Genomic DNA, 21,641 nt, shown 5'->3' with positions numbered 1-21,641 from the left:
ACTATTGCTGTTGTTTTAGACTTTTGGGCCCACTCATATTATTCATTGTATGTAATATGTAGATTCAATACGTTTCTGTCTTGCAGACATCTGCTGCATCTGGTTGGTTTTCGGCACCTCCTCAAGCTGCTCCTGTTTCAGTCACCTTGTCTACAATAGCCTCGACCCCGTATAGCGTCATTGGAGGACAAACACAGCTGCCTCCAACGCAATTTCCCGTCACTCCTCTACCCCAGCAGAATGCACATCTGCAGACTGTCCTGCACCATCAGCCCCTGCATTACGGCCAGACTCACCTGCAACAGGTCCCGCTCCTGTCAGGATGCCAAACCCAGCTGCCTCCCCATAGCACCTCCCCCTCTCTGATAACCACAGCGGGGCCTCTGCTTCCCCCTGCCACCAGCATCACAGCTGCCTCTGCCTCTACAGCTATCAATCAAGACACCGTTGCCACGGCAACTTTTTGCTCATGCTCCTCCTCCACATGCTCCTGCACCGCTGCTCTGCCTTCCAGTGCCAAACTTCACCCCAATCCCACCACCTCTTTAGGACCACATTGAGTTGGAGGCAAACGTGCTGTTATGGAGAGAAGGGTATGAATTGGAGGACTTCACATTGACAGCTTGTCGGAGGGATTATGTACAGTATCTTGTACAGGAAGGATTAAGTAGCAAGTGTTGAGTGTTGGTGTGTGTGGGGTGTATAAATTATGTAGTGTGTGTATTTGTGTGCGCGTGTGTTTGTGTTGCATTTATTCAATACATATCCTCCGTGTTTTTCCGCAATGTCACAAGTTCATAATCCAATTTACAGCAGTTGGAGCTGAACTAACTCTCCCTATATAGCGACATGTTGGAAGCAAACGTGTTCGACATGCAATATGATCGTCTTAGTTTTTATTTTATCAATGCTAGAAAAAATGAAAGGACAATTTTAAATTTGAATTTTAAAGTGCAATTAGATATTTAAAATCTTTCATCTTTTCGGTGTTGTTGTGATCGGTAAAGCTTAAAATTAATATTTTTTATATATACGCACAGAAGCGACAACCAGACAGCAAAGCGCCATCTCGAGAAGATAGAGCACAACATATTCAGCAGGCGGTGAGATCAAACACGGTTGAAGCGACAGCAGCATGTTTCAGCGCAGAGCATGGTAAACCATAACCTTGCAACCATCATCATAGCTAGAGAAACGGTGAAAACACTGTTGTGGAGTGTTGTGCACGGATAAGGCATGCTCATCATGTATTATATTTTACAAAGACAGATAGCAGTAACGTTTTAGGTTAGTGAATATTTTATAGAATCACATAAATAGCCAGTCATTTTAAAACCCTGTGTTCTGATTCTGAGAAAAATCATTTGGTTTCAATCGAACATAGCTAATAGGAGTGCAGTATTTTCCTCGCTGTTTTAGCAGAAGTTCATATTTTCAAGGTTTACAATATTAACATTAATTCCATGGTGAAGAGTGAAAGAGCATACAGCTGTTCCGAAAGCTCAAGTGAAGTGAACGCAGGTTGTTCTTGTTCTTCTGTATTTTGCACAGCCCTGTATGAACGTGCTTCTGTGCAAGGCAAACTGTGAACTGTGAGTTTTTCTTTTTGTGAACATGCCCCATCAGCAGAACACTGGCAAAAAGAGGTACTTTTCATCAAATATATGATTTTATGAACTGCCAAGCAAATCGGACATTGGGAGAACATCCAGAAGTAGGATGCCTTTCTGATATGTTTCCATACTATAAAGCTCATGTATGTCATTCCGCTAAAACTAAATATCCAGCCTTGGAAAATGAGCGGAAACCCAAAAGGCACACATGTTAAATGTACAGTACACAGCAAAGCAACAAGACCCGCTTTTAACAACTGGCTAGACATTCAAAAACATGTAATACCCATGATTAAAACTTGACTGTGCGCTCTGTTGGGGGGAAATTAAATTCAATGAGGCACCCTATGGTTTTGATGACAAATGCTTTGGATTTTTCAACATTGGTAGATAAACATAAAGGAATGTATTGAAGGGCCTTGGGAATAGAGAATGAGTTGGGGGGGAAACATTTGTTTTAATTGTGCTAATGCTTTTTGATGTTAAAAACACGGCTCCTGCCTACAGAGGGCTGTGATAATTCAGTTTCCAGTATTGTCCTGTTTTTAAAAAACAAACCCAAAACATTGGTACAGATGTGGCGAGTAACAAGGCTGTTGTATCTTAACCTGAACATTATCAATTTGATCTGTATAAATGGAGGATGTCAAGATAACCCTCTGCTGAAGTGTTACCAAAATGTAATTTAAAAGAAAGCCTTATTTTTGTATTTTGCAAAGGGGTTTTAAAAATGTAAAACAGTGTACTATTCCGTGTTGAGAAAGCTGTGGCTATCAGATAAGAAACACATCCCAAACACTGTCTTGTGTCTTGTTTTCCCTTGGCCTGTAACATTACACACTATCCTTCAGCCTGAGAGTACCACAAGATGCTAAATTCAGATTTAAATTCTGTGCAAATGTTTTTTTTATTGTAAGCCAAATCATCCTGCAGTTTTATGGTTGAAGTAAAACCAGGGGGGACCCTAGAATTACTTGACTGAGCCCCCATAATAAAAGTGGGAAATAATCTTTAGGAGACTAAATTTATTGCTGGTGGTTTAGCTACTGTAAATTGTAACTAATTCAGCCGTTGATTTTATTTATGTTTTGTAACTAATCAAAAATAAACATCAAATGTTCAACATCAATGTGTAAGATCCTTTCATGGGAAATTTCTGAACATATAATACTATGTGACACCAGTAGAGGTCTCACATTTGTACAGTCTAGTCCTCACATTGAAGTTAAACACGTGACATTGTGAAAATAAATATCACTATTTAAAAAATGTAAATTCATATGTGTAAACGTAAAGATGTTTTCTGCATATCTTTATATTAAGACAATGACAATTAATGCAGCAGTTACGCACACGGTTATAATTTCAGATAGGATCGAAAGTTCGCCAGGTGAACGCTTTATTAGAAGCGATTTACAATGCAAGACGCATGCTTGGTTTAAAGTGATAGTTCACGCAAAAAAGAACCAATCTGTCATCACCGTCTTGCCATTTGAACATTTCTCAAAATATCACACAGTCAAACAGGTTTGAAATGACAAGAGGGGGAGGAAGTGATTGCAGATATTCCTTTTAGGGAGAAGCACTCCTTTAACAGTGTGTTCTCTGGGACTCGAACCCATGACCTTTGCGCTGCCAACACAGCCCTCTTCTGGGCTACAGAATACTGACAAATATAGGAAAATGCATTTTCCATCACATTCAAAGACCTTTTGAACTATCTTGGTCACATAAGGATGAATTGTAAGAGTGCTGATCTGGAAACTCGTTTAATGCGCGTTAACGCGTTTCTTCGATTCAGACGCGAGTGTGTTTACCACTGTACACTGGACAGTCTGTTGAGATCAGAGATGCGGGTTCACAAGTCACCAAACCCCTCGACAATGTGCCTTTTGTGACAGCTCGGTCTGTATGCATCAATGGGGGGCTTAACGCAAGAGCACAATAATCCTCTTCACTGTGAACAAGAAACCCATCCAAGACCCCCTGCAAGACCGACCCTCTCATAAAACTGTTTCTTACGGAGCAGACAAGAGTCTGTCTGTGTGATACCTGCAGAATTATTACCCTTAAATAATTACCAGAACTATTGGTTACGTGCTTAAAGAATGCTGTTTATTGCATGTAAATATAAGTGAGTCACAGGCTGTTGGGTGGAGAAGCGCGTGCATGCTGTGATTCGGGCCAGTCCAAAACTGAACATTATAAGTGTACACTGAGGGAGTGGTGATGCGCGTGCGTCATACGTTCAACTTCTTTTCCTTTTTAGTTGTATCCTAATCTCATTTAAACACCGTAAATACTTTGTTATCAGAAGTGGGATAATTCGATGGAAGAAGTCCGGAACTTTTAGATCACATAACTGGATTGATTTACGCAAACCGGAGTCAGGGAGAAAGAACCGAGCAGAGGAATTTCATGGATATTTTGCAGATATTTTAGGACAACCTGTACACTCTTCATCTTTTATCAACACCGGAGCATTTTTTATCCGGTGTTTTGGTATGCCCATGTGCGCTCGTGGGAGCTCCAGAAGACCCTTCACTCGCGAGTCAAGATGAGACAGCAGGTGCTCGCGCTCGGCGCGCTCATGTTTCTGTGTGTACTCCAGCCAGCCACTTTACAAACACAAGAAGGTATTGGAGTGTTTAAGTTGTTTTATGTTACATGATATTCATATTTATTTAACAGTGTTAAAGGTACTGGTTTGGCAATGATTTGACTTGCTTGGGTTAAAAATGCGGTTGCCACGTGTAATGGTTAGTGAAAATTATGCATGTTTAAAAACGAACTGTTATATTTTCTAGTCATGTGTTTTGCCCATCAGTACACTTTAGGTTTTGTCCAATTCCATCTTTTAAAGTTTAATGGGTTGCGTATACCTTTAAACAGATTGGCTGGCAAATAATAGGCATCCGTCTTTTGTTGTGACATACCCATATAGTCCAATACCATTTATTATCGTTTTAGTCATTTATTTTTTTATCACTTATAAATATGTACCATGTATAGTAAATATGTTTTGCATCATATGTCACATACACTGAAAACCCTAATAAGTTGACTTAGTTAATGCCCTCCCCTCAATTTATAAAAAAAAGTACATTCACTTAACTTGATTTAGTCTTTATACTTTGACCAAACATAAATAATCAAAATATGCAGGTGCAAGGGCTTATGGGTATTCCTCAATGCATTTTGAACTGATTTAATTTCACTTGAATTTATTAAACAATTTGTATTGGTAGTGGTTATAATGGGAACTAGAATGGTGTCTGCTGTTATGTGATGGATTCTTTTAGTGGGATGTTTTCTGGCAGATGGGAGCCAGTCAAATAAAATGAAATCATATTGGAATATCCCAAAAGGTGATGGTTTTATTGGGAAAAGCTAAAGGTTCATAATGGTATTTTAATGGATACCATTCTGTGATGGTTTTTTAAAGTTTTTTCCAGCAGGGATCTTTAATTAAATAAGTCCAATACCCAACATGTTAAGTAATGTTTAGTCATGACTACTTGATTAAGTAACAACAGTAGGGCTTACAGTGAAATGGTTTCTACACATTATGGTGGGTTATAACTGGCACTCACCCTAGATCAGATCTTCATTTTGTTTATAACGTATAAACTGGCACTAAGAAACAGGATGGGGATGACGTGAGGTGTTCTGTATGAACAGTTGTTTGAAATCTCATCAGATAACAGGTGGGCCAACTCATAACTATTGTTATGCAGTCCGATCGATTCACTTAAATAGTTTCATGTTGAGTTGACGCATCAACATTCTTTAAATGATTAACCCAGCTTTCCCTCAAACAGCTTTAGGATACAACAAGCTCCTTCCCACAACAGTCTCCCCACAATTACTTATTTTATTATGAACCCTAAGCAATGGAGGTCTTAGAAGACCCACCCCAATCACATCATCACCTGTATTGCCACCCGTCATACTACGTCTATAATCTGTATCTAAGCTATAAAAGCACAAGGCGAGGGGGTATATTGCCATATCATAAAGCACTCTTTAATCACTCCTTCCCAGTCATGGCTCCAAAGTTCACGTCTTTTGAGCGCACATGTGTTTTGATAGGATGTTAGTTAATATTGTTAATCACCTTTACCTGTCAGTGAGGCCAAGATGGAGGAAGGTTTAAATGGTTGACATCAGCAATGACCTAATAAAAAAATCTCCTGATTGCGCAACATATGTGCATATAGACTAATACGGCAGAATATGGAATGCAGCGATTCATTTAGCAGATATCCAGGCAAATAGATCCAAACTATGTGTGCCTTCCATTGACAGCTTTCCAATGATGGCTTGTAGTTTGGAGCAGTCTGTACTTGCAGAAATTCACGTGAATGGGTGTGGGTGTATGTTTTGGAAGCCTGCCGTTTTTTCGTTTACTGTCTCACTGTGGCTCTTTATTTAATGACATGGGTTCTTTCACTTCTTATTGTCTCACTCTTCTATCTGTCAAAGCTGGCCAGTCTCCGCCTTGATTGCAAGCTGTTAAACCTCTTTCAACTATAATCAATGTGCATTGCTGGATTCACCCTAATATATGTTCCATAAAAAGGCCACTTCTCACAGTCTGTGGTGTTGTTGACTCAAGATTACGTGTGTCAGTGAACAGAAATGAATCCATAAATTATCGGTGTCCAGGCATTATGGATATACGAGTGTGTTTGTGTGAATTCGTGCATGCTATCCAGACAATAACCTATGTAACTGCAAATATGAACAAGTCATGTGGGTGTGTACACTTTTACATGTCTGGATAGCCCTTTGTACCGGGGTGTTTCTCAAATTTCATTCAGCAGTCTATGTCACTGAAATTCCATTCATTAATGTGGTGAGACTCTTGGACAGATAACATTCAAAGCACATGAGGCATGCACTTTTTACCAATGTTAACATGCCAACAATATGAAAACTCATATCTCCATTTTTTGGCCACCAATCTTTATTATCATTGATTTGTAAATACTTAACCAATTATTAAAAGTGCTTGTAAAACAGTACAGTGTTTTTTTCTTCCATTTCCTGAAAAACAGGTAATTTAGACATTTAGAGGTTTGCAATTTCTGTAAGCAGAACACATTTTATCCATTACTGTGAGTTATGCAGAAGTAAAGGTATTCATGCATTGACAGCAGTAGATGAATTTCACTTAAAGACGGTTTCAAAGCAACATGTTACTTCGCATGCACATTTTTGTGGCCCAGACTCACCTTCGGTACACATCCGCAAAGAAAAGTGTCCCTGTAGATTATTTCTGATAAGCAAAAGACAAAACCAGTCAATTACATTAGCTAGCAATTTAAAAGTATGTCTTGCCAGTATTCTTTTGGGTCACTAGAAGAACCGGCTACTTGGCTAAACTTAAATGCGACAAAGTTACGACCCAATCAACTAATTATTTATTTAATAAGATTAATATACAGAAAATTGTACAAATTGTTTATTTAATAAAATTATAATACAATTTAATTTTGTATTCGTCTATAATAATATTTATAAAAATGTAATAAACCGATCAACAAACACGACCAGAAGTTAGGAGCAGGCGCATGTGTCCGTTGAAACCATCTATAGATTATACCCCTATGTCTTCCTGTCTTCCGAAACTGCCCCCTCCCCTTTTATGGAGTACTACGTTCACACTCATCCTATTGTCTGGTTGCATGATCTCAGCTCACACACACACACAGAGTCACAGTCAATCACAGCTACACATTCACAGAGCCGCACATTTATAGCTAAGTGACAATGCTGTGCTTTGTTCATTAATAATGCCCCTCTAGATCGAATAGCCAGATAGTGCCTAAGGCTCCAGATATGTAGCTGAACATAAGACTCTGCCAGTCTCTAAATTATACCATATAAGTCCTATGACAAAAAAATGCCCACATCAATAGAATTGCACGCTCCATTCTCTTGCCACTTCTCCCCACATCTAAAAATGAATGCAGAAAGGCTGTCCTTTGAAAGAAGAAATATGTTTATATGCTTTTACAGGAATACATAAAAAAATCTAAATTGCTTTTAACACCGATGCTGTCAATATCATTTAAGGAGCAGTTAACCAGACACATAGCCAGCTTTAGCAAAGCTTTGAGAACACACAGTGCACACGTGCTTATGACGAAACAATCCAGTCTGCAGACGCACTGCGGTACACACAAGAGTTATGACTTACAGTACAGTCAGGGAAATATCTGTGTGTTTTAAAGGTGGTTCTGAAGGGAGGCACATCAAGGGAGCGGGAGACATAAAGAGAGAGGAGGAATGAGAAAGAGAGAGCAGAAAAGGAGGGAGTCTTGTTTGTGTCGTGTCACTTAAGCAATGAGTTCAGCGGATGTAATGATGATTTGCACCTCAGGCCAGTGACCCTGAATTCCATCTCTGTCTGAAGCTCTCATGCACTCCCCTTTGTAAATTTAGTTGTGGACTTTCAGTTTTCTTGTAGTACATGTTACTCTGTGGCATCTCGGTGACCTCTGACCTTGCCCTCATTATGTTTTGTGGCCTTGTATTATGGCCACTGCACGAAGTCTTTATGCGAGCTATGAGTGGATGCCTTGTGTGGATGCTGACACTTCAATAGGACTATATTTGGCTTCTGTGACTGTTCTTGAAATTGGAGGGATGAAAATGCAAAGTTCTGTTTTGCTACAATGCACGACCAATATATGGAATATTCTCGGTTATATATAATTGGTGTTTGGATGGTGTTTGTGATAAATAATTTACTAATCATTCTTCGTTCACTCTCGCGTTATTCAAACTTGAATATGACTTTTTTTTGGAACACAAAAGAAGATATTTTGAAGAATGTGTCCATACAATGGAAGTCAATAGGGGCCAATGTTGTTTGTTTACCAACGTTCTTCAAAATATCTTCAAAGTCATACAGATGTGCAATGGGATGAGAATGAGTAAACGATGACAGGATTTTCATTTTGGATGAACCATGCCTGTAAATAGCAGTTAAAACGATCATTTAAATGCATTGATTTCTGTTGCCACCAGTTTGCACAGGCACCAAGAATGCACTGAGCTCCACAGGCACTCCCGCACAACACTACAACAACCTAAAGGAGCGCTACACCGGATGTGAGATTGTTATTGGCAACCTTGAGATCACACAGATGGAAGATTACCTCGACTTCTCCTTTCTTGGGGTAAGATAATCATTTTGCAAATACAGGACAGCCCGATCAAATCATGAGATGTGACATAATCGTGCTTTTCTTTATCTCTTTAAGAGTATCAGAGAGGTCACAGGTTACATCCTCATTGCTATGAACCAGTTCAGCCAGCTTCCTTTAAACCAGCTCAGAGTGATTCGCGGGAGCAGTCTGTATGAAAAAGAATGGGCCCTTTCTGTATTTCATAACCATGAGGGCCACCATGGCCTGGAAGGTCTGGGTCTCACCAACCTTACAGGTAAGACAAACCTGTATAGAAATACAAGTAAAGGAGCCAAAGACCTGAAAATAAGTAACATTTTTTATCCAAGTGCAAAACGGAAGTCTTGTTTAACATAACAGGAATGCTTTCAGGAAGTTCCTTTAAGACTTGTATTTTTAAAACAAATAGATGTGGAAGATTAGTACATGCGGTGTCACGCGCAGGGTTTTTCCTGCGTAGAGAAATTGGAGGCGGCCGCCTCCGTCAAATGACCCGTCAAATCTCGGGTGCCTTCACAAGAAATGCTGCGTGCATTTAAAAGACTGTCATTTGTAACTGCAGTTGCTGCATTACCCCACAGTGAAGGCGCTGTTTCGTTATCAGCACACTAAGGCGTTAAAAAGAGTTGCAGAACAAGAGCTGCTGTGTTTGACGGCTGTTTGTTTTGCATCATAGTTCATTTCTTGAAATTCCTTAAAGTAACATGACGTACATCTTTGTAATGTCTTTAGCTGTGCAGTTGGATCGTTGCATCAGCGTATACTTTACACAGCGAGTCACTTTACACACGAATGACTCATTTTAACCGATTCATTTAAACTATTAAACTTTTCAGTCAAAAGCGAATATGAGAGATCATTTAATCATTTAAAGTGAACCACAGAGAATGCAAGATGTGAATAAGCCATGCTCATTTATCAAGTTAAATTCAAGTTTATTCAGATGGCTATTGTGGGCTGAATAGTTAGTTGAAATAAAAAAATGATTTAAAAAAAGTCTGTTTGGTTGAATAAAAGTAATGTTTTATTTAAAAACTTAATAACTGTCCTTTTCATCTGATTTTATTAGAACTTTTAATATGTCAAAGTCACGTTGGTTAAGCCACCATATGCCTGTTTTTGTGTACAAGATCGGCACCACCTCTGCCTATTTTTTTGACGATCGGTAATTGCAGAAATGTGTAGGAGAGGAATCTGCCACATCTGCACACATGCAGTACACAGAGAAACTCAAAAGAACTATCAGTACTATCTGTGTTTTGTACATCACATCAATCATACTACAGGTTTTATACCGTAAGGCTTGTTCAGACTTATCCTGGGACATCAGCAGAGGTGCTCTTAAGACAACACATAAGTCCACGCTATTGTTATCAGTACGCCAGCATTCCCAGATTCCAAGAACCGCTTCTAACCCCTGTTTACTTTTCAGTTGATGGGAAGTGAGATTTATCTCCGTGCTTAATACGCTCTTGTCCGAATTTTTGTTTGTTTAACATTTTTGCAAGTGTCTTTTGCGTTCAAGATCGGATTGCCTTTTTCTACATTCTCCAAATAATTCAGATTTGTGTTTATTGAAATTCCAGAAATCTTGGAAGGTGGAGTGCAGATCGTCCAGAACAAGAACCTGAGTCTCTCTATCAAATGGCAAGACATTGTCAGAGACGGTGATGCTCGCATCGAGATCCAAAACAATGGAGATAAAGGTTTGTGTCATGTTATTAAATTGTGTTTTGACATGAATCCCATTCTTTATTTACTTTCATTTATGCAATTAAAATGAATGAATGAATGTATACAGCACGCTGTGATCCTACATGTGGAGGATACTGCTGGGGTCCAAGCAAAGATCAATGCCAGAAATGTAAGTATCTTACATGCATATGTTGTTATGAGTTTTTGTAAAATCATACATAGCAAATCATGTAAACAGAACGCGTCTCAAAGCTAATGCTGAGGTTTGTTTGTGTATGCTACAGTGACAAAAACAGTGTGTGCGCCTCAGTGCCACGGCCATTGTTTTGGGACTGAACCCAATGAGTGCTGCCATACAGAGTGTGCCGGAGGCTGCATTGGGCCAAGGGACACTGACTGCTTTGTGAGTTTTGGCTCTATTGCCTTTATGCCGTCACTGCACAAAATCTTCCACATCTTTTATAAAAGAGCAAAACTATTTTTTAATACTTTTTTCTTTGATACAGGCTTGTCGGCATGTCAATCACTCAGGTGCCTGTGTACCGCATTGCCCTTGGCCTCTGGTATACAACAGACAGACCTTTCAGCTGGAGCCCAATTCTGAAGCCATGTACCAGTTTGGTTCAATCTGCGTTCCCAAATGTCCTGGTGAGTTATAACTCACTTTGCTCATCTCATGGCACAGAATCAGAAAAGGAGCCATTTAGGTATGCATGAGCCAGAAAATAAGTGATTGTTTTATTTTGGAGCAGTGGTCGCCTGGTGATGTAACTAACACAAAGCTGGTTCGAACTCGGGTTGAGCGACGCTAGTAAATGATTGTTGTCATACTGTGAATGCGTTCAATGAGGCATTTGAATGATATGGCTCATTGAAAATGAATGAAACTGCACTGGCGTATCCATGGACGACAATTATCAACATTGTAAACATGGCATGGGTTTAACCCTTGCCACGCAACAGCAGTCTGTTATACTTCTTGGCTTTGAGTTAACACACTCGCTATGTGTGTAAAAATCACTTTAGTGAGTTTCCCAAATGAGTTATGTCAGGGGGGTTTTATAGACTTACTTGAATATGATGCTATTAATGTTTAATCTCTTTCTCTAGCACACTTTGTTGTGGATGGCAGCGCATGTGTGAGCAGTTGCCCTCCAGGGAAAACGGAAAAAGAGAAAAATGACATTAAACAGTGCGAATCTTGCATTGGCCTGTGCCCCAAAGGTGAAGTGTCTATCTAGTCATGATTTACACATACAGTACCGTTCAAAAGTTTTGAAACACTGCCTCAAATTGTTATATTTTGGTGTCTTTAAAGTTGCCACCCTTTGCGTTGTATTTGCTAAATCATACTCTTGGCATTTTGTCACTCATTTTATCAAGCTTTTTGAACAATATTGAAGGAATTTCTACATCTGCATCTATTATGGGCTTTTATAGGCTGTTTTTTCTTCGTTATTTAGTCATTCATTATAAAACATTCTTTTATAAAGGTTTAACTAAAAGTTTAAATAAAATAAAATATTTATAATGGATGAAATTACTGTCTTAAACAATTATATTTTTGTCAACAAACGTTATTTCAAACATTTAACAATTAAAGTTCCAGTGTATGAAATTTAGCGGCATCTAGGGGTGAGGTTAAAAATTACAACCGACGGCATACTCCACCCCTAAACCCTCCCTTTTGAAGCACTACGGCGGCTGAAACAGAACTAAGATGTCGTCACATTTTCACATTGAATGTTTAAACACATACCTTCAGATTGAACGATTTCCAAGATCACGAGAAACATTTCAGTCACGTGTTTCGAAACTTTTCAAAAGTATTATAAGCACAGAATTGATCATAATATCCTTTTGAGTATTTTTCACACCAGATGAGCTTATTTTATTCTGTTGCAGAATAAAGCACATACAGTATTGCGCTCTGTATGGCACAGAGTGTCACTGATAATACTTATGGCTCTTTATTCTCTCGATCTCTCTCTCTTTCTCTCTTTCTTTCTTTCTTTTCATAGTATGTGAAGGCACTGGAGCCAGTCACAGAGAGACTGTGGACTCTAGGAACATAGACAGCTTTATCAATTGTACCAAGATCCAAGGCAGTTTACATTTTATGATATTGGGTATCAAAGGGTAAGACGTGCATAATAAACACTGTCATAAAGGCTGTTTTTCTCTTTAGTCTTATTGTGTTTGTTGACCCACTTAACTATAAATAATAATTTGTCCAAAAGTGAGCAAAACCTGACAAATAGAAGCAAAACTTCCCTTTGGGAATGGGGATGTCCTCTTAACACTTTAAAAATACAGTAAATCATTTTAAAAGCTTTTTGTTAGGGTTAAGTTATAACTAGCTGTATATTAAAACAATTGAATTCTATAAAAATGTTTTCGTTCAGATAGAGACAGAAAGTGTGCGTGTGTGTTTCCTTATCCTTTCAGGCTTCAATATTATATAAATGCTCACTTTTATAGCACCTGTGGAATCAGTCTGTTATAGGTTGTCTCAGATCTTGATATGTTTTATATTCCTGACCTTTCCCCAGTAGTGTCAGATCAGGTTTTGATAAGGCCAAAACATGTGATTCACACAATCCACAGCTCCCATTCTTTGACTATCTTCCATAACATATCACAGGTTATTTATTGAGAAATAAATAGAGAGCAGTTTGGCCCCTGCAGTTCAACACTGACATATGAGGAACGACAGGGAGCCCATTACTATGATTGCTTATGCTAATTTCAGCTCTGCTCTATTCTGCAGAGATAGCTATCATGACATACCACCCCTGGAGGCCGAGAAACTCACAGTGTTTAACACCGTCAGAGAAGTTACCGGTATGATATTGGCTTAGACTGATTTTTCCGTTCATAATAGTTTTTTAGTTATTTAGTATTGCTTTGAGACTCAACAGTGTGTGTTTGTGAATTGTAGGTATTTTGAATATTCAGTCTTGGCCTGATGAGCTCAATGATCTGTCCGTTTTCTCCAGTCTCACTACTATTCAGGGCAGATCTTTGCACAAGTAAGACTAATATGTTGAGTTTATGTGTTTTCGAGGAACATGAAAATTCTGTCTTCATTTACTCACCCTCATATTGCTCCAAATCAGTATTGATTCTTTTGTTTTCCTGAACACAGACAAAGATATTTTGAAGAATGCTTGTAAACAAATAGTTCTTGTCCACCATTGACTACAACACCATTATTCATTTCTTTGTTCTGTAAAAAACAAAATTAGATATTTTGAAGGATGTAAGAAGCAGTTCTGGGGAACTTTTGACTACCATTGTTTTTTTTCTACTATGGTATTCAATGGTGACCAGATCTGTTTGGTTACAAGCATTCTTCTAAATATCTTTCTCTGTGGTCATCAGAACAAAGAAATTTAAACAGATTTGGGGCAACTCAAGGGTGAGAAAATGTTTTTTTTGTGAACTGTCCCTTTAAGTATGCATTTGCTCACATTTTTTTGTCATATCCCATTCACATCGCATATGTTTATTTAATCCAATATGTATTTCTCTCCACTAAGTGTTTATTGCTTTGTTTTCCTGCAGTTTAACAGTCTGTGCATGCGTCTCACCATTGTTTTTTGTCCCTTTTGTTTTTGTACGTTCTACCCCTCCTTCACACATGCTTATGTTTGTCCCCCCAGCTCTAAAAGGTATGTACAGCCTGCAACCCACAAACCGCTGCTTTACTAACTGTCTGAAAGCTGTTGTCTATGTATCTTCAACTTTTTCTCAGACACACTCATGTTGGTTTTTTCCTACTGCGGGTGCCAAATGATGACAGCTGTATAAGTTGTGAAATGTTACTGTTAAGATAATAAAGCATGTTTGAGCAGATATTTCAACTGACTTTTGATGGGTGTCATAATTAGTTCATATACTTTGGTTTGCTATTGTCTGGTGCTGCTGGTCTCTGGGATGGTGACAGACAACTTCTCAAAAGAATTCACTTTGGCTGCGCATGTTTATTCTTTTATTCTTTATCTCATTCCATTAGACCCTTCTCTTTATTGGTGATGAAGATTCCCTCCCTCACATCTCTTGGATTACGTTCTCTTCGTGAGGTCAGCGATGGCAGTGTTTACATCAGCAACAACAAAAACTTATGCTATCACCACACCGTCGATTGGATCAAGATCTTCACCGGTAGCCGCCGGCAGAGCAGACGTTCTAACAACGACATCAAGGACAACAAACCCAAGGACCAATGTGGTGAGACATCCTGTTTCCCCTGACCGTGGATGACGTGTTGTTCATTTCGCATGTGCGTTTTATTATTTTGTCATCCGTCGTTAACTTGCGAACAAACAAACATTTGCTATGTCTGTGTTGTGTCAACAGAAGCAGAGGGCCACATATGTGACCCGTTGTGTTCGGACGCAGGATGCTGGGGCCAGGGACCGGAGCAGTGTTTGTCGTGCAGGAATCACAGTCGACATGGCACCTGTGTGGCCCAGTGCAACTTGTACACTGGGTCAGTCCGGATACTGTTCATTCATCTTCATACTGTATGTCTTCTATCGTATCAGTGTGGCTCACAAAATATGTGTGTCCACAGTGAGCCGCGGGAGTTCGCAGCACCGAGTGGAGAGTGTCTTGCTTGTCACCCTGAGTGTCTTCCTCAAAATGGGCAACAAACGTGTCATGGAGAAGTACGCAACACCATATTTGTCTGTTTTTAGTCGTTTCCTGTCTTTCTCAACATAGCTGAATGGCATGTTTGGCATCTGTCAATGTCTCAAACCATTTTAGGCATGTGATATTTCAAAACACTTCGTCGTATGTGTTGTGTCCCTTTCGCAGATAAAATAATGCGTTCTGGGTGTCCTCTCGGAACTAGCACAGCTCAGATTCATCACATTTGTCTTAACAATTTTTCCCTGCTTACATGGCAGGTATCCAAGTTTTTTTTTACCAGTGCCTGTTTGACTTTTACCTCAAATCACAGTGTACGATAGTGCTCGAGGGTTTATTAATGACGTAAACAAGAATATTTTCACGATAAAACATCCAACCTACAGGTACCGTCTGTGTTTGGAGATTACGGTAACCTGCCAAACAGGCTTTGCAGGCTGTTTGCTGCAATACTTCACTATTATAAACTCTGATTTAATGAAGGAAACTGTGTGTCATAGTGCAGGTGCTCAGCGGCTGACAGAACTATAATATTAATTCCATTAATATGTAACTCATTGTGTGTTATATTTCTGCATCAGGGTGCTGATCAGTGTGTGGTGTGTTCCCATCTGATGGATGGTCCGCATTGTGTCTCCAGCTGTCCCAATGGAGTGAATGGGGAGAAGGGTCAGACCATATTTAAGTACCCGAATACAGCGGATCATTGTGAACTCTGTCACATTAACTGTACAGGAGGGTAAGCTCAAACACATACTGATGTGCACTTAAGTTCAAGTCAATGTGAACTACAAAGTTATTTCCATAACGTTACACGCATCGAATGAATCTGATTTAATTTCTTTATTGTCTATTTGAAATATCTAAACATTCATCATCAAGATATGTTTATTTTTTGAAGCAAAATGACATATGATATATAGTCTTCTTTCCAAATAACATATCTAAATAAAGTGAGTTTATGCTTAAAATAAGAAAAATATTTCAAAGTGCGTTAAGAAAATTAAACATAAAGAGCATAAACTCACAATTATTTATGTATAAATTTTGAAAAATAAAATTTCTATGAGATCTTGATTTATGAATGTTTAGATATTTGTACTGAAAAACCTACGAAGTACTGAAAAAGTACTAAGTCAATTTTTTAATGTATGTACTCGAGAGGTGATACCCTTACAAAGAAAAAACAAGTAAGAAATCGCATAAAGCGAGGCATTATACATTTGACATTAGATAGATGTTGTTGTATACTGAAATGGAGTCAGACCTGTTTATTAAAACCGTGCCTTAATAGCTACAGTGTTCAGCCCTTTGTTAACTTTATCCCAAAGCTCACGCATCAAGGGAATGAATAAGTTATTATGATCTCAAATAAAATAGGAAAATAAAATACTTTGAAATAACATGTATCAGTGAATCATTCACAACGAAGACCAGAAATGTACTTTTGTAAAATTGTACTGTCTTGTTTAATTTATATCCAATACTATTGATAAGAAGTAGCTGAAACTGTTATATTTGATAGGTCTGTTTAGCCCATGATCACTACACACTATTGACAGTAATATTTGTTCTCTTTTCAGATGCACAGGCCCAACACTAAGATACTGTATAGATCCAGACCGCCAAGTCAACAGGTTTGTATCATCCTCTACTGGTTTTAATGTGAAACTTCAAGTTTTTTAATGAGTCCCTTTACCTGGTATCTTTCTCTCAGCCCCCAGATTGCAGGTATAGCTGTAGGCGTGTTCGCTGGTATCCTTGTGCTCCTGGCACTGTTTGTGCTCGGCATGCTGTATCACAGGCGCCTGGCAATCCGCCGTAAAAGAGCTCTGAGGAGGTACCTGCAGAGTGGTGAGGTATGTCACTTAAAGTTCTCACACATTTGTATGTACTACGATTTGTCTGTACATTAAATGCAGATAGCAGAGCCTATGCGTTGACCTTAAGCCATTTGTAAAAATGATAGTGACTCATGGTATATTAAAATATTCGATATGGAGAGTAGCATATAAACAGTGGCCCGGAAAGTGTATGAATGTCATCGGGTTTTGTTAAAAAAAAACATAGACATGATTATGAAAGATCAACTGGTTATAAAGGAACTGCAAAGAAGTCTAAGAAACGTCATTGGTTTGCAGACATCACTTGGTTTGATATTTTATTAACCTTTGCAATGAAATTTGTGTTACCCTAATATTTGTAATGGGCCAATGCACCTTCTACATCATCTGATACACATTTATCCTCTTTTAAAACAGAGTATAGAGCCACTGGATCCAGGAGAGAAGGGGACAAAAGTTCACGCTCGAATTTTAAAAGCACAAGAGCTGCGAAAGGGCAAACTTCTGGGATATGGAGTGTTTGGCACAGTCAATAAGGTTGGAACACCCCCCACATTTGAGTTTACCTTTGGGAAGTGCAATCCGCACTTGGTATGTGATTTAACCTATTTTATCTCTCCTCAGGGTTTTTGGATGCCTGAGGGAGACTCTGTAAAAATCCCAGTGGCAATCAAGACCATCCAAGACCGCAGTGGCCGGCAGACGTTCACAGAGATTACTGATGTAAGACAGTAGCTTGCACTTAACGTACATTTTATACATTTATTTATTTATCACAGATTTTCAAAACAAACCTTTTATTCTGTCTCTAGCACATGCTTGGAATGGGAAGTCTGGATCACCCCTATTTAGTGCGTCTGCTTGGTATCTGTCCGGGCACAAGTCTCCAGCTGGTCACTCAACTCAGCTCTCAAGGATCCTTACTGCAACACCTTCAACAACATAAAGAAGACCTGGACCCCCAGCGTCTGCTCAACTGGTGTGTGCAGATCTCTAAGGTGAGATCGCTGGAGATACTAATAAATTTGTCACATTTGTCACGCGGCTTTGTGTTTACAAAATACTTACCGGCCCATGATTTTTATCTTTAGGGCATGTACTATCTCGAGGAGCACTGCATAGTCCATAGGAACCTTGCTGCACGCAACGTCCTTCTCAAGAGTGACTACATGGTGCAGATCTCAGACTTTGGGGTTGCAGACTTGCTTTATCCAGATGACAAGAAATATGTGTACAGTGAACACAAGGTGATTTACACATCACAGACTTAAATTTTAAGTTAAACTGTAATAAGAGAATTATTTATATGCTAAATGTTTCTTTTATATATTTATAAACTGAAATATTGTGCAGGTGATCATTCATTGAGAAGTCAGTATTAACCCTTTCACAAACAGAAGCCACTAAAGTGGATAACAACAGTATCTCTTCAAACTATAATAAGACCATTTCCATTTGTGACAAATATGTGTAAATGAATTTAAAGCAATTAAAACAACCCTGACAGATGTTGACAAACAGTCATCAGATTTGCCGATGTTCAATTTAAATGGTCTATTTCTTCAGATGCCAATAAAATGGATGGCACTGGAGAGCATCCTTTTCAGGAGATACACTCATCAAAGTGACGTGTGGAGCTTTGGTGAGTCCCAGGACTATTTATCTCTTTCTTCCTAATGTGTGTATCCATCTATTTCTGAACCTTGAGTTATTCAAGAGGAACTTTCTTATTCCAGGGGTGACTGTATGGGAGATGATGTCATACGGAGCTGAACCATATTTAGCCATGCATCCCCATGATGTGCCAGGTCTACTTGAAAAGGGAGAGCGATTGGCTCAGCCACACATCTGCACTATAGATGTCTACATGGTCATGGTCAAATGTAAGAAAATAGTAGATTAATATTTAATGATTTAATACACAAACAGCACTTCGTTCTTAATTTTTATTTCAATCCTTTCTATCACCAGGCTGGATGATTGATGAGAACGTAAGGCCTACGTTTAAAGAGCTGGCTAATGAATTTACAAGAATGGCAAGGGATCCACCACGGTTCCTTGTGGTAAAAGTAAGAAATCAAGTTACATAAAAGTTCCCCCCAAAATTACAATTCTGTCTTCATTTACTCACCCCCACAGAATTTTTATTTTGTGTGTACTGTTTCTTTAAAGATGCTCAAAAAGTGACACCTGTGCAGTGTTTGATGGTTGATTTTGGTTTCTCTTTGTAGGTTTCTCAGGATTGTAATGGAGCAGTTGAAAGCCACCAACGTGATGTCAAAGGGCCACATTTAGACACACACATGCAGGATGAAGATGATGAGGTATTAGGGGATGGGTTGGACACACCTCCTCTCCTCCAGTCACCAGCCAGGAGTCATTCTCGCCTCCGTATGGCATCTTACAAGGTGAGATGTTTGCGATACTATGTTTACGTTTTTTAAATTATCATCTGACTATAACAACCTCAACCTCAACACTACATAAACATCCATCATTTAAAAAAACTCTCTGAAAAATGCAATGCTGGTAATATAACTCAACAAGGTCATACCCTCTCTCTTCAGGGAACCTCAGAACATATAACACCGGTGGGCTACCTCCCTATGACCCCTGGCCCCGGGGGCGACCCAAGACAGGTCAGCAGCCGTATCATTGTGCTACAATCTAAAAACAGTTAGACACGACTTTTGGCAGTAAAGTCAAATGTGCTCTGGTTATAACACAGTTTAAATATGCATTAGATCACATTAAGTGACGTCATGTGACATGATGTGTTCAAACACAGATTCGAGCCCAGAGGCGAAGAACCGGATCGGCGAGGACAGAATCAGAGTGCTCAGAGGGCAGGGGGACAATGGGAGACATTGAAATGGCTGAACTTGCTTCACAAACGGGCAGCCTGCGCAGGGGTCGCAGCCGTATGGACAGCGCCTACATGTCTACCAATGTGTCTGTGGCCTCGGATCCATTTTCTCCAGGCCTAGACGGTGTACACGAGGACTTTAATGGTTACATGCTGCCCACAGACACCCGCAACCAAGACAGAGGTACAAAATGAATCAAGTGTTATTAGACATGTCGCAAAATATGGTAAAATTGAGCATTCCAGGCCTTTGTTTGTTCCCTACAAATAGAGTTGTCGTAAGGACTCCAATGCATGCCATTTTATGTCATATATTTTCTCCTCCATCTTGCTTAGGTTCCAAAAGCGCTGTTCATCGTAGTAGGTTATCCAGAGGCTCCAAGTCTACCCTCTCCATACCAAAACCAGACACCACACAAGAGTATGAGCTAATGCATAAACAGCCCCTTCAGGTCTCTCCTTCACCCACAGACACCACAGAACGTTCTGCGTTACTTAACAAACAATCCTCCCCTACCAAACCAGCAAATCCATGCATTTTACAGCAGAAAACAGACTCGGAAACAACACAAACCGAGCAGTCGGATAACGGCATCAATCCCACTGAAGAAGACATCCTGTTGTCTGGAGCTTGCGGAAACAGTCCAGTCGAAACAGCAACATGTAATGAAGGGAACCGTTCTGAGAGACTTCCCTCCCAGAGATGTGCTGTAGAGGAAAACCTTTCAGTGGAGAGGCAGCCTCAAGAAACGGCAGTAGAGTATGAATACATGGACATACGGACAGAAAGTCTACCAGAACACCAGCAGAACCCTACGGGGGAAAGAGTAGGAACCTTAAACGTGAGAACCAGCAGTACAGATGTGACGGCTAGCAGAGAAGGAGTTTACCAAAATATAAGTGAGGTTCCTGGGCTGACAACAACACAGAGCGGGAGACGGAAGGCCAGAGAAGATTCTCAGAGCAATGCACGGCATGGTGAGTATGTGGACATGGAGGCTTCTGGACAACCTTGCGGTGAAGGAGATCAGCCAGAGTATCAGAACTTTCCTGGAAAAGGAAGGCAAGTAGTAGGTGAAGAGTCTCAAAAAAACAGTCTCAGGTCCTGCATGAAAGTGTATAATGGAATAGACGAGCAAAGCACTTCTTTTGATAACCCGGACTACTGGCACAGCAGACTTTTCCACAAGCAGGATACTGTATGCACGTAAAAACTGAAGTGAAGACCTCAATTGAAAAATGCAAACAAGGTGATGGATGAACAATGGAAACAATAAAGACTTATCCATAAGGCATTACCAGCATGATTCTCAGGACATATGAACACAGTATATAGTTATATGTTTTCGTTTGTTGCAAATTAAGTGAAATGCTGTGTAGTTGCAGTATGAAATGATTTATCCTGTTGAAGGTCAGCCTACCTCCACTTGTACGTCCTCAAAGTCCAACTTTTAAGGTTTTATATGTCTGTTTTTTGTAAGATAATGACTAAGCTTACTATTTTATAGCGGATGAATTTGTAAAATATCAATTATTTTATTTAGATTTTTTAATCAATAAAAAATCATACAATGTATTGTTTGTCATCTTTTTAATACGTTTATGTTGTTTTTATGCTGAAATATGCAATCATTTTAGAATCGTACTCATATGCACATAGGGGAAAAGAATATACTAAAATATTTTGTAAAATTAAATTGACAACAAAATCTTTACACAAGTATTTCACATTTTTAACAAATACCAAGAACATCCAATCCTACCAACC

General features: G+C 39.3%; 2 protein-coding genes across 4 annotated transcripts in view; both read left to right on the top strand.

Annotated features, from left to right (window-relative positions):
• The window catches only part of si:dkey-151g10.3 (serine/threonine-protein kinase WNK3), a 38,872-nt gene extending 36,130 nt beyond the window's left edge, over positions 1 to 2,742 (top strand). For 2 of the 3 annotated variants that reach the window (XM_056732439.1, XM_056732437.1), the window contains exon 25: positions 87 to 2,742. In XM_056732439.1, the coding sequence (XP_056588417.1) occupies positions 87 to 560 (474 nt within the window). In that variant the 3' untranslated portion in view covers positions 561 to 2,742. The remainder of the gene's footprint in view (positions 1 to 86) is intronic. The other variant, XM_056732438.1, reaches the window with a different exon arrangement.
• Positions 2,743 to 3,780: 1,038 nt separating this feature from the next.
• On the top strand, positions 3,781 to 21,449 carry erbb3b (erb-b2 receptor tyrosine kinase 3b). Its single transcript, XM_056733451.1, has 28 exons — positions 3,781 to 4,249; positions 8,652 to 8,803; positions 8,888 to 9,068; positions 10,399 to 10,518; positions 10,614 to 10,676; positions 10,792 to 10,910; positions 11,014 to 11,155; positions 11,618 to 11,731; positions 12,529 to 12,646; positions 13,278 to 13,351; positions 13,449 to 13,539; positions 14,526 to 14,740; positions 14,870 to 15,002; positions 15,087 to 15,180; positions 15,745 to 15,902; positions 16,747 to 16,800; positions 16,881 to 17,022; positions 17,425 to 17,544; positions 17,632 to 17,730; positions 17,820 to 18,005; positions 18,099 to 18,254; positions 18,574 to 18,649; positions 18,744 to 18,890; positions 18,979 to 19,076; positions 19,239 to 19,415; positions 19,575 to 19,646; positions 19,796 to 20,057; positions 20,210 to 21,449. The coding sequence occupies exons 1-28, from the start codon at positions 4,171 to 4,173 to the stop codon at positions 21,082 to 21,084; spliced, it is 4,317 nt and encodes a 1,438-aa protein (XP_056589429.1). The 5' UTR covers positions 3,781 to 4,170; the 3' UTR covers positions 21,085 to 21,449.
• Positions 21,450 to 21,641: the final 192 nt, after the last annotated feature.

The sequence above is a fragment of the Triplophysa dalaica genome, chromosome 20 (assembly GCF_015846415.1).
Source record: "Triplophysa dalaica isolate WHDGS20190420 chromosome 20, ASM1584641v1, whole genome shotgun sequence".
Classification (NCBI taxonomy): Eukaryota; Metazoa; Chordata; class Actinopteri; order Cypriniformes; family Nemacheilidae; genus Triplophysa; species Triplophysa dalaica.
Note: the sequence above shows the minus strand (reverse complement) of the source record. Positions and strands in the feature narration are given on the sequence as shown.

What these genes read in the sequence shown, in the direction of transcription:
- erbb3b (XM_056733451.1), top strand. Translation starts at nt 4,171, where the DNA reads ATGAGACAGCAGGTGCTCGCGCTCGGCGCGCTCATGTTTCTGTGTGTA. An exon ending in CAAGGGACACTGACTGCTTT is followed by an intron (nt 10,911 to 11,013) that starts GTGAGTTTTGGC and finishes TCTTTGATACAG; the next exon opens with GCTTGTCGGCATGTCAATCA. An exon ending in CACCGTCAGAGAAGTTACCG is followed by an intron (nt 13,352 to 13,448) that starts GTATGATATTGG and finishes TGTGAATTGTAG; the next exon opens with GTATTTTGAATATTCAGTCT.